The 13,662-nt window shown below is 34.2% G+C and overlaps 1 protein-coding gene across 1 annotated transcript; it reads left to right on the top strand.

The window, feature by feature from the left end:
* The first annotated feature begins 5,490 nt into the window (after positions 1-5,490).
* On the top strand, positions 5,491-6,441 carry LOC106001432 (olfactory receptor 5D18-like). The gene has a single exon (XM_013036523.1). The coding sequence runs from the start codon at positions 5,491-5,493 to the stop codon at positions 6,439-6,441; it is 951 nt and encodes a 316-aa protein (XP_012891977.1).
* The last annotated feature ends 7,221 nt before the right edge of the window (positions 6,442-13,662 follow it).

The raw sequence follows: 13,662 nt of genomic DNA on the forward strand, positions 1-13,662 counted from the left end.
ATCACTTGAGCTAGTGATCTGCTTCGGGATTTTGGTGGTTTATTGGAGAAAAGTTTCTCAAGGCCTTTGCTTGGAGCTAAGATTCTAGGCTCTCATCCTCCTGAGTATCTGATTCCAGGCAAGAGCTACTAACACCTGACTGAAATAAACTTTTCTTGTTATAATGGAACCATATTTTGTGAGCAGAAAATATGTTACCATCATATAAATGAATATCTTGACCCAAAGTACATGCTGTTTTGGGGGGTAGTGGAATGGAATTCTGGTATATAAAAATATAGACTAAGGATTGTTTCTAACACATTTATAAGATTATTTCTTTGTTGCTTTGTATGTCCCTCCCCCATGGTATAACCCCTGCTTTCACTGTGCTTCATGTTGGTATAATTTGTGGAAGGGCAGGGAAAAACAAAGCGTTTAAATAGGGATACAGGTGGACCCTCATTATCTTGCTCATGTAATTGTAACCCTCTGTACAGTATTTTCACAATAAAAAATAGAACTCACTGCACATATTGTGTTTATATGGTTTATGTAGTCTTGTGTTTATATAGTTTTTAGTTACTTGCATCTTTTTACTCATGATTCATATGTCACATTATATATGTATATATGTATATATATATATATATATATATTAATAGAAAATACAGAAGAAAGCTTTAGGTTTTCTGGCTCACTCCTCTTTCTTGCTCTGAGACTCTACTACTTGAGCCACAGCTCCACGTCCAGCTTTTTGCTGGCTAATTGGAGATATGAGTCTCTTGAATTTATCTGCCCAGGCTAGCTTTGGACCTCCATCCATAGAGTTCAGCCCTTTGAGTAGCTATGATTGTGAGTCTAAGCCACTTGCACTCAGTTACTCTTTGAATCTGATTATTTTATTAGATTTTAAAGTAATTTTCAGTATTTAATCTTGGTAATCACTTTAATTGAAATACAACATGAAATGTATTGATACAGGTGATAAACAATTTTGTATACCTATATGCTTATTATAAATTATGTATAACTTATTATATAATTAATGTATAATACATAATAATATATTATATATAACATATATAATATATGATATAATATTATATACATTATAATTATAATAATATAAAAATATATAATTATTATATACAATAATGTATATGATTTATTATTGTATATAATACCTTATATAATATTATATATCTATATTATTACACACATTTATATAGTTATATATTACATTATATATTAAAATATTAATAATATAATGTATTTAATGTATAATATTAACATATTAATGATATGTAATGTAATATAAAATATATAATTACATCATATATTATATGTGTGTATATAGATGTATATATAGATTTAAATACATATACTACATGTACATGTATTTGCAATCATTTGTATTTATCATGCACATACAATACAACCATTGTGTTAACATTTGAATATGTTGTAATTTTACTGACACCATATTTACCCCTGACTTGGAACTCACAGGAGTAGTGCATAAATACAAAGACATTGACTCAAAATATCAGTGCTATGATTTCTGTGCCTGTTTTGAATAACATATATCTATAGCACAATATTTATAGCCAATGTACCCCCCATCATCTGAAAATTCTAACCTGGTTGAATGCAAAAAGAGGTATAGTGTGTATAGATAAGTGAAGTAAAAGTGTAATCATGTTGGTGATATTGAAACATGTATAATTATTCATATTTTTATTGTGGTTGCTCTTGTGTTTTTCAGTTGTACAATCTCTCTAACAAAGTAAGGGTTTTCTTAAATTACATGCATTACTGTAAGATCTAGAAGCAATCATGTTTTCAGCAGCATACAAGGAGGTTTCCTCTCATTTCTTTGTTTGTACTTTATAGCACCAAATTATCAGTCATCTCCAGGGTGCATTTCCCCTAAGGCAAGCAGCTGGAGAAGAAACAAACAATGAAATCATGGAACATAAGTTGAAAGTCTTTAATTCAAGACATCTCAACATTGCCAAAAGGTTTAGAAACTCATGGAGATGCCATCTCTCCCTTCCTCTTGAATTATACTTCTCAAGAATCATTCACTGTCTTTATTTAGTAAAATTTATGAGACTATTTTAATTTGGAGAATATTGTGCGTGCAGATTTTGCCTTTTTATTTATTTACTTTTTAATCAGGTCCTCCAGCTGGCTAGAATATATATATCTATATATCTGTGTGTGTGTGTGTGTGTGTGTGTGTGTGTGTGTAGCTTCAGCCCCATGCCAGGCCCTTGCATGTAGTTTTTGAATAAAGGCAGTGAAATATCCACTGACATGTACTTCAGGAAAATCTGTTTTTGGTAAGTTCCTTTGACAAGGGGAATCTTTTCCATCCTATATCAGAATTATTGAAATACCGAGGAGATAAAAATAAACCTATGTCAGCTGAAGGGCAATTGTTTCTACTAATTTTAAATACTGCTACATATTAAACTGCTAAACTGGATATTCACCTTTTTTACTAGGTTCATTTGACTGAGTTTGAATCCATGTCCTTAATTGTATTCCATACATGATTACTTTCAAATGAAATGTTACATGTAAACTTTGTTTTCATGATAAGTAATAAATTCAGATACATGAAGTGCCACACAGACAAGAATATTCCTACAAGATAGAAACATACACTGTGCATTTAAAATATGTTGTGATAATATAGGTGCAATGAAAAATAGATGAGGAGAAAATAATAAGATTTGAATACCAGAATGTTTACTGGGAAGAGTTATGTGGAAAACTTACCACAGAAACAGGATACAATGGAAACATTATAGAAGAACGTGGCCATTTTCTTGAAGAAAAAGAAATGAAAAAGGACTTTCATGGAATAGATTTTTAATACTCTACAAAATGTCAAAATGACATTTTTATTTACCTAATGGGAAATTAGGTAGAGATTCACATAGAAACATTTCAGTTGAATTTCTTAACGAAGTGCTATGAAACCACTTGAATTATTTCCTTCAAGGTCTCAGCCATAGCTGGTCTTTAGTTTCACACACTAGCAAGGAGCACTATTGCCTTGTAATACTAGGAAAGAAGAGTGATGAATATTTTCATATTTTTCTTTTTAAAAAAATTAATTCTTGGTCATTTTATGATGACAAAGGACAGGAATTGTAAAACAACAAGAAAAAGAAGATTACATAGCAAATAGCACTAGAAGCAGAAGCTAGTAGAAGTTTGAATTCAGACTTGATAACTTTCACAAAATTAGCACTATAGTCTTACCACAATCTGTGTAGTGCTGCTCATCCCAGTGATATTTTTGAGACACAATCTGGGAATGTAGCTCATGGTGGCCTTGAAATCATGACCCTACTGCTTCAACCTACCAAGTGCTTGGATTTCAGGTCCCATCTCAACCGGCTCCTAGTCTCTTCTGTACACTACCGAGTATCATATGCAGAGTTTATGCTTTTAGAGTTGAGATGGAAGAAAATTGAGAAATGTTTAACAAATTTCCCTAGTTGTGATCAGAAATTTTAGGGCGAACCTGAAATTTTAGGGAGAGATTCTAGGTAGAGAGCTGAGGTGACTATGCCAGTAGTCCAATTATCCTGGCCATCAGGATGCACAACTGCAGTGGGGGGTTAGAGAAGAACGAAGCTGGGAATAAAATGCAATAATCAATGCACAATAACCAATTTGGTCCTCAAATTCAAAACTTGTAAAAATGGAGTTTGTGGTTGGTCAGTACTCCCTCCACAAATGATGGCGTAGGAAAAGATTGAGCAAACTTAGTCCACAGATTATCTACAGAGTTTATGTGTGTTGATACAAGACAAGTAAAACCCTTACTTGGCATTGATAGATAGATAGATCAACATCAGAGGACATATCTTTTATAGTTATATAGAACTGAATATGATAATCAGTGCCTTGAATTCTCTCAATGAGAATATTTGAAGAGAGATCTTATAGATGTGAGAAGAGGTATATTCATGCAAAAAATGGCCAGTATAAATTTAGTAATGGTTACTAATCTCAAAGAATATGAAAAAGGTCAGGGATTCTTTCATTTAAATCTCTCTTATGTCTGTCTTGATCATTCTTTCAAGATTTTCACAAAGGTTAGGTTGTTATCATTATATGAGTTGTGCTTTAAACATTCAGGGAATTTTATCTTCAAGACAAATGGTAGAATCTTTATTGAAACCAGAAGGGGTGAAATTGATAAGATGCCTTATATTCTTAAATTGGCATGCTGAATTGAAATCCTTTGTATGATTACTCAAGGATAATAACAAGTAAAAATAAACAAGAATTTTTCATCAACACACGTTGCCAACAGACTAAAGTTCCCCCCGGTCCCTCATTTCCACAATAGAATGTAATGCTACAGCTGATGCTCTCTACCTAAGACCCAAAGTGGCAGGGCTCATGGAAAATTTCATGATTTGTCTTTTTTCTCAGATGACTTAATATGCTTATTAAATCTTTACATCTATTTCTAGAATTGCTTATTCAGGCTCAGTTATCTGAAAATTTCAATGTCTGGACTCCTTTGTGGATAACAAAAACAGTACTTTTTTAATTACTTGATCATATTTAGATTTGCTTTCTTCCTTATCTACCTCTTTTCAGTTGGCCTAGACCTGAATTATGTTTGTGTGTTTTGAATGAGGTTTTTCTTGTTTAACAATATATATTTGGGAGTTTTTCATTGTTAATACACTCCTGCTGAATAAAGTATGTACTACAGACAGACTATATAACTTGCACAACTTAATCATTATGAAATATTTAAAATAGCTCCAAAATTCTTCCTTAGGATAGCACTTACTTGAGTGTTAAGCCTCTTTAAAAATTATGAGGTGGGTAGAGACAATGGCCACAATATAATAGCTTTTAGAGGAATCATTAAAGAAATCACTTAATGATCCTGTATCTCCTTTAAGGGTCTTCTATCTCCTAGCATCCAAGAGAATGCAAACTCTCATTACAAGGAGCAACACATATCCCTTGAGATAAATTCCCCATTTTTTAATATTTTTCTTTTTTCTTACATTTTCAATGTGCTAAAATTTCCTCATTACTACCAGGCATGAATATGTTACCAATGAAATCTGTTCAATGCTTTTGTGATTTCTCTCTCTTAATATACATATATATATATATTTAAATATATCCTTTGTTTTCATATTTTATCTTACTATAAATATTTCCAGTATAGATACTCTTCCAAATAGTCTGCTTAAAATGCTACTGGCAAGTACTATGATTTTATTTCAGATGAGGAAATGACAGTGATGAAAAACAAAGCTACTTGTCCACACACAGAAGCCATGAAAATGATCCTCAAAGAATGAAATAAAGCAGAAGAATCACACATTCCAGTTGACCCTGGTTTGTCTTCACTAGATCTATTGAGATTCTGCTGAGTTGTTGCTTTGCCCCCTTGCAGACCCTCCTGCTCAGTTTTCTTTTCTTTCTGCTTATTACTTTGTTGAATGCAGGATCATGGTCTATGATCTGGTAAACCAGAGTTTCGTGACCACATTTACCTTGATCGGCTTTTCTGAATACCCACACCTATGGGCACCCCTCTTCTTTATATTTTTAACCATCTACATGGTCACGGTGGTGGGGAATCTGGGGATCATTGTGGTCATCAGAATCAACCCCAAGCTTCAGACACCCATGTACTTTTTCCTCACCCACCTTGCATTTTTGGATATGTGTTATTCCAGTGTGTTTACACCCAAACTCTTGGAGATCTTAGTTGTGGAAAACAGGATTATCACCTTAGAAGGATGTATGATACAGTATTTCTTTGGATGCACATTCGTGATTACAGAAATGTTTATGCTGGCAGTGATGGCCTACGACAGGTTCGTGGCCGTCTGTAACCCTCTGCTCTACACAGTTGCCATGTCCCGCCAGCTCTGTGCTCTCCTGATAGCTGGGACTTATCTGTACGGTGGCCTCTGCTCCGTCATCCTCACCTACTCTCTTTGGCAACTGTCTTACTGTGGACCTGGCATCATCAATAACTTTGGCTGTGAGTACTCTGCAGTCCTCTCTGCATCGTGTTCTGATCCTTCCTTCAGCCAGATTGCATGCTTATTCATCTCCATATTTAGTGAGTCCTGCAGCCTCCTGATCACCCTGGCCTCCTATGTGGACATAGTTGTCACCATCATGAGGATGCCCTCCAAGGGAGGGCTGAGAAAAGCCTTCTCCACCTGTGCCTCCCACCTGACTGCCATCAGCATCTTCCATGGGGTCATTCTCTTGCTCTACTGTGTGCCCAACGCCAAAAGCTCAAGGCTCCTGGTGAAAGTGGCCACTGCTCTTTACACAATCCTCATCCCCATGCTGAACCCCCTCATCTACAGCCTGAGGAACAAGGATGTGAAGGAGACAGTCAGGAGGTTTCTCCACTCCAAACTGCATCCCCAGTTGATTTGATTAAAATTCAAATAATTTTTATATGCCATATATATATTAAATTGATCCCATTTGGGAATTAAGTGAGTAGTACTTTGATCTTATTACAATTATTGCCTTTATAGATGACACATGTCCATATAAATTCACACTCTATTCTTACAATTTGACTCACCAAGGGATATAATATACAACCTCCAGTTTCTCCTTCAGAATTGAATAACTAGACATCTATGCCTATCACTCATATACCATCAAAAGCTCTGAAATATTAAAATATTTTTTCTTTGTTTTCCTAAATTGAAAAGGTTGTAGCAGCAGGTTAACATTCCATTTGAGCCACCAGTGCTTTGCATTCAGACTCACCATCAGGATCCCCACTCAAATTCATTTTACATTTCCTTCCTTCTTTATCATTTACTATAGTGACCATTCTCACTCCATCTGTTCCCTTTTTCTCTATCTCTAGCTACCTCCCTTCCCCACTTCTAATATCATTTTTAATTTTCTGAGACTCATTTTGCTCAACTGATCATTAATTGTTGGATTGCTTACTTCATGGAGTTTCCCTCCTGCATATACTGTGATTTAATTAACCAGGATATTAGAACTGAAATAAAATACCTTTTAAGAGAGAAAAAGCATTTAAATTATGAAAACTCAGACTAAGACTATTTTTAGAACAAGCTATTAGTATTTATAGATGAATTCACATTAAATGAAGATCTTCTCTTTATGAAAATAGACTGAAATTAAGCTGGCAGGTGGTAGAAATAAGTTATGCGTCATTTATTTTTGAGTATCAGTGTATTGTTTTACATTCCAATAGCTGCTCAAGCCTGCATATCTGTGTCATATCTTCATAACATTTCAATAACCAATGATAGCCATATAGATAAGCCCAATGTAAATGTAAAGGAATTATTTCTGGCTCATAGAAATGAAAAGCCACATGGCTGGATGTCATATAAACACAAAACTATTTTTCTATATTTCAATATATATTACTCACAAACTTTAATGTAGCAATAGCTTATTATCTTATTATCATGGAAATTTGACAAAGTTTTCCATTGATGACTGGCTTAGAATTTTCTAGAACCTCTTGCTATTAATAGGTCATGTCTGAGGAAGACCAATTCTATGGAAATGACCAAGTAAAATAGTTTCAGTTCCAGTGCATTCCATTCACATTGTATCTGTGTTTTCACAATTGCTAAGCAACATAAACAATATTTCAGCAAATTATGGTATTTAGCTATAGGTTTACATATAGTTTATTTAACTTTTACTAGTCTGTCAACCAGAAGACATACATACCAACCTAAATATTCAATCAATTACTGCATAAAATTTAAGAAGTATATTTTTAGAGCAAAAATTGAATTTAAGTTATGTGAGCCTCATATAAAAAGTCTACATTTGGCACAAGTTATATGAGCACTCTTAAAGTGATGATGATGGCTGTACGATAAATTAAACTTTTGGAACTGCAAATAGCATTATGCATTACAAAAAGAAATAAACTACAGCTAAATCTGTGTAGCTATCTGTACTCTATGTATAAATTGCATGGTGTGAATTGATTAAAATTTTGGCGGCCTGGAATGGTGTAGTTTTTGTGTTTTGATCACTCATGATAAGACTTTTAGTGATAATATGCAAGATTAATGGGATAATATCCAGAAATAATAGTAATTTAGTGGTGAAAGTATTATATGTTGTATGCTAACCATATTACATAAATGTATTTTCATATCATGTTGAATTTCTAATGGTAACTTTCTGGTTTTATTTAATGTTTATATACCTCCCACTATTAATGAACCCCCAGGAAGACCTAATTAAATCATAGCCTTTTCTCTAATTTGCTAATACATCACAGAAGATATTATTTCAATGCTACATAAAATCATACCAATAAAAAGGGAATATAAGATTAGAATGAGGAAAAAAGAAAACTACAGAAAAAGCTCTAATAAGTGAGTGGTGACAAATGTTTTAAAATAATAAAAGGCGTTTTTATTGAAATATAATAATGAGCATATATCATTGTCAGGAGGAATTTAGCATAAAATGCACTATTGGAATAACTTTTCTTTTTTGTAGTTAGAAGGATTTGATCCCCCTTGGTTCTAGCCCTACTCTTTTTTTCTGGTTAATTAGAAATGGAATTTTAGATATTTTTCAAGACATAAAGAATTCACTCTGATTCTTCACAAAAGTATTTTGTAAGTAAAAGGAGAGGAAGTTTCCTCTAATTTCTTCATATTTCACACAACAAGCTCTCAGGATCCCCTGGGGTCAATGTCTCCAGAGTCATGCGGATAGACATGAAATAAACAGCGTGATCATTGAGGCATAAACGCTCTGCGTGGGTCTTTCCCTTGAGAATCCTCTTCCAAATGTCTTGGCAGTTGAAGATATTGTCATATTGCCTCTTTTACACCATTCTACTGAATTAGTGCATTTGTTTGAAAAATTTATGAGTGCATAAGAATGAATTTTAGGAAAGATTGTGCATATAGTTTATTACTTAGAGCAATGGTATAATCCATTTACAACGCACCTCTGTATAATTGGCTTAAGGTAAGTTGTTTTATTATTGGCATTTTTTTTGCAATTTCATATGAAATACTTTGGGAAGGAGAAATTCTAATTTTCTTGGTGTGCAAAGAAATCATGATATATCATTATTTTAGTTGATGAAATATATTATGGTGCTTAAGACAGTTTGCTATGGCCATTTGAAAACTATGACCTTCATTTTTCTGTGTTACATAGACTAGAGTTTTTTTTAAAATTACTTTGTTGTTATAATGGAGGTGAGGGACAGAAGGATTGCATGAGTCAGGTAATGAGTTCATTTCCTTTCACACAGTGTCTTCTGCTCCCTCACTCTCTCTCTCAGTCCCTCCCTCCCTCCATCCCCACCCATGAGTTTTAACTTCACATTCACCAGTGTCCAGTGAGCTCCATGGCTGTACTTTTTCACTCTTTTCTCCTCGAATTCTGTGCCCCACCAATCTCTGGAATGCACCATACATAAGGTAAAGAAGATAGAATCATCAAAAACTGAAAACTGAAACAAAAGGTTTTTCTTAAAAGGTTTTTCTTTTGTTTCTACATCTTGGAGTTTGTTTCAGTATGTATGTTATTTTATATAGATAGGAAGAGGCACTTAGGCATTGTGCCTTTCTGATTCTCTCCTGAGAGTATGTATTATCCTTTTGTGTCACTTGATGTATAATTTGTCATATTCCAATGCATGAACCATTGATCGTCTGAGCTTGTTTTACCTCACCTAACATCATTTGTTATAGTTACATCCATTTCCCTGCAAACAACATTATTTGATTCTTTCTAATGGCTTAGTAAAATTCCATTATATATATTTGCAACAGTTGTTGGATCCACTCATCTCTGTGGAGCATCTGGGCTGTTTCCATATCTTGGTTATTGTGAATAGTGGCAATGAACGTGGATGTGCAGGGGTCCTTATCACATCCTGGCTCATGTTGTTCAGAGTAGATGCCCAGAAGTGATATGGGTGGGTTGTAGGGAAGGTCTACATTTAGTATTTTGAGGAATCTCCAGAAAGCTGTCATAGTGGTTGTACTATTTTACGTTCCCACCAATGGTATAGTAGGGTTCTTTTATCCCCATATCCCTGCCAACATTTGTTGTTCGAATTCACGATGTTGGCCAATTTACTGGGGTGAGATGGAATTCAGAGTTGTTTCAATTTGCATTTACTTGATGGCCAGGTAAAATAAGAATAGAACAGGACTTTTAATGACATGTTAAATGTATGCTTTGTCCTCAGGAAAGTAATAAATTCAGAAACAGGGACTACAATATATGCATAACAGGATAAATAAAATCTAGCATAGTGTGCTAGTCATGTTAGATATACATGTTAGATATACATAGATATCATGTTAGATACACAAGTTAGATATAAAGAAAATAGAGATGAAAAGTGTTGATATTTGGACTCCAGAAAGTTTTCTTGGAAGATCCATATGACAACATACCATTAAAACAGGACATAGGATAAAACTTTAGAGGAGAAATGGGGTCAATGTATTCAACAAGAAGACACCAAATACAGTCTCTAAAAGACAACATTGAAAAAAGTCTATGCAAATTGATTAAATAAACTTGATTAGGTTATTCTTGGGAATTATTGTAGAAATCCATGGAGAATAGGTTAAATTTGATGCTTCATATAACTGAATGCTGTCCTAAAGATTTAAATTATTGTCATAGAGGCTGAGGTATGTTTAGATAGTAGCATCATTAAACTAGCCAGCCACATTCTGCAGAAATAGCTGCAGGTGACAGTAGAAATAAGATGGAGGAATATCGGGACATTGCATGATTTCTCTTTTCTCTCTACTGACACATCCAGGATTATGGGAGGGTCTGCACAAAGGGTGATGGGAAGGCAGCGGAGCCAAGAAGATGACACAGAGGACATTGCTGGATTGATAAACTGAGGGAAATTTCAATTCAAAGTAAAAAAAAGAGCAAAATAGAGATTTCACATCCTTTTTCTTTTCTTTGTGAATAGTATGAACATTGGTGCAGTTTATTTATTTGGTGAAGTAGTGTCCCTTGTGCTAAACTAATTAGGCTTCCCAACACCTTGATTACTTTAAAATATTAGTAAGGGTAATTTTATTACAGTGATTACTGTACCCACTGTGATATGATTGGTGATATTATGTTTCTGAGAGATATTCCAGCTATGTAGCATAGGCTGGCCTTGAATAAATGATCTTTCTGTCTCAACTTTCCAAGTGCCTCGATTGCAGGAAGGCTCCACTTTGCACCTCTCTTAGTTTACTTTTTCAATTACTAAGTGTAATATGTAGAACTTGCATTTCAAGGTTTGAGAAAAACTACTCAGCGATGGTTGGACAACTCATCAAAATTAAAATGAGATAAAATCAGTTGTTTCCAATGTTCTGAATGGCTGGAAAAAATTAAAATTGTGGGGAAGGATTCTAGAGAGCCAGAAGGTGTTGAATGAAAACAAACAGTGGGCCAGTGATCCAATCAATTAGGATGATATGACAGGCTTCAAGAAGAATTAGAAATTAACCACAGTGGGATGAAAATTTAGTATAAAATCATGTTGTGTAATCAGGGCCAAAAAAAAAGAGAGGAAAAAGAAGAATAAGAAACAAACAAGAATTTTAATTTTCCTCCAAGGTCAAAAAGAAAAAAAAAACCTTTAAGGAACAAAAAATATAAGTAATTCAGTTCTATAAAGACATCCTATGGCTGGGCGTTGGTGGTTCATACCTATAATTCTAGTTACTCAGGAGGCTAAAACTCTGAGGATTGTGTGTCAAAGCCAGCCCAGGCAGGAAAGTTGATGAGATTCATCTCCAATAAGCTATCAAAAAAAGCAAAAAGGGCTGGGAAGGTGGCTCAGTGGTAGAGTGCTTGCCTTGCATGCATGAGGCCAGAAAAAAAGCCAGAAGTGGCACTATGGCTCAAGTGGTAGAGTGCTAACCTTGAGCCGAAGAGCTGAGGGACAGTGCCCAGACCCAGAGTTCCGGACCCACGACTAGACCTCCCCCCACAAAATAAGCGAGAAGTGGAGCTGTGGCTCAAGTGGTAGAGCACTGTTAGGCTTGAGCTTAGGAAGAGCACCCAGACCCTAACTTCAAGCCCCAGTACTGGCACCAAAAAAATAATCATGCACATAAATATATAGAGTCTATTACATATATCAATTATATATATTCTATGATCCATGATGTTCAAACATAGAAGTAATTATGAAAATCAACACCCCAGATTCTTTTAATAATATTGTTTGAGAAGAGTCTTTTTGATGTTAAGATGGGAGCTTTGTGTTAGAATTTGTTAGTAGAAAATTTGCTAGTGAAGACTAAATACAAAGAATGGTAAAATTGTAAGGAATACTTTGATTAAAATTCTGCCCATACATATTTTCTATATATAATATGTATATATTATAAAGAGAAAATATTTGCCATAAATATTACTCATTTATACTTAGGCAAATTATCTAGGGATCTTTCCCCCATGTAAGCTGGAAAATATTTAGAGACCAGTTTCTTCAAGAGTCATTATTGTAGGAGGACAGTACAACTCAGTTTTCTTACCCTATGTGACCATCACCTATGGAATTAACCGGATTTCCTAATTGAGAAGAAGAGTCCTTTCACACCTGTGATTAACAGAACAGTGCACAATATACATCAGTCTCTTGTGAGTCTCTACAGCTGAGTAGTCTACCTAGATTCCAAAGTAGAAATTTTCATAGACATTTCAAAGTTACGACCAAGGTATATGTGATTTCCAGAATCAGTCATTTATTTTGGACAAATGGTGTGAATTTATTAAAATTAGACACTTTATGAATTAAAAAATCAAGTGCTCATGCTAATCTTATATATGTTTTCTCCTAGACCAACACTTCTAAGTTACTAAAAATTAACCAGTTGTCTCTCCATCTGTCCAACAATATATACAACAGACAGACTGTGTTCCAAGTAGAAACTTGTAATAATATTTTCAAAACACTTACATTATTCTATTTTGTTTGAATATTTGGCGATTATCTATGGCCATTGTGTGAGTCAATGGCCAGAGAGAAATTTGTTTATAAGAAAAACCTCCACAAACCTCCACAAACCCCGGTGAAATAAATATTTTTGAGTACTTGATAATATGATACTAGTGGGAAAGAAAAACATACCCATTACAAATAATAATGAGCTTTGGACAGATTAATTGCATCCCATTTTTTTTACCATATTAAAAGTATATAATTTCCTCCCGTGATGTATTACTATCATTATGTGAATATGACAGCCTCCTCAGGATTTTTCTGATTTAATTATGCTATCTTCTTTGTGGAAGTATCTGTATATTTCACCATGAAGCATGTTAAGAATCTGATAACTTTACAAATAATTTTTATAAAACAACGATTCTGAAAAGTACTATAATATATTTCCAGGTAATAAAGATTTATTATAGAAGAAAAAGCTGACACATGAGGACCAACTATCATTGAGTGGTTAGGTAAGAATCAGTAGTGAACCACCAGATTCTTGAATCCACAGTGAGGCTGTATGTCTTCAGGTTCCTGCTGATATTTGGCTAAGCGTCTAATACCCCAACTTTCCAAGTTCTGCTGCTCAGATTTCCTTCCTCTCTTGTTTTCTCCTTAAATGAAGGAATAGGTCACACAAT

The sequence above is a fragment of the Dipodomys ordii genome, unplaced genomic scaffold (genome assembly GCF_000151885.1).
Source record: "Dipodomys ordii isolate 6190 unplaced genomic scaffold, Dord_2.0 Scaffold298, whole genome shotgun sequence".
Lineage (NCBI taxonomy): Eukaryota > Metazoa > Chordata > Mammalia > Rodentia > Heteromyidae > Dipodomys > Dipodomys ordii.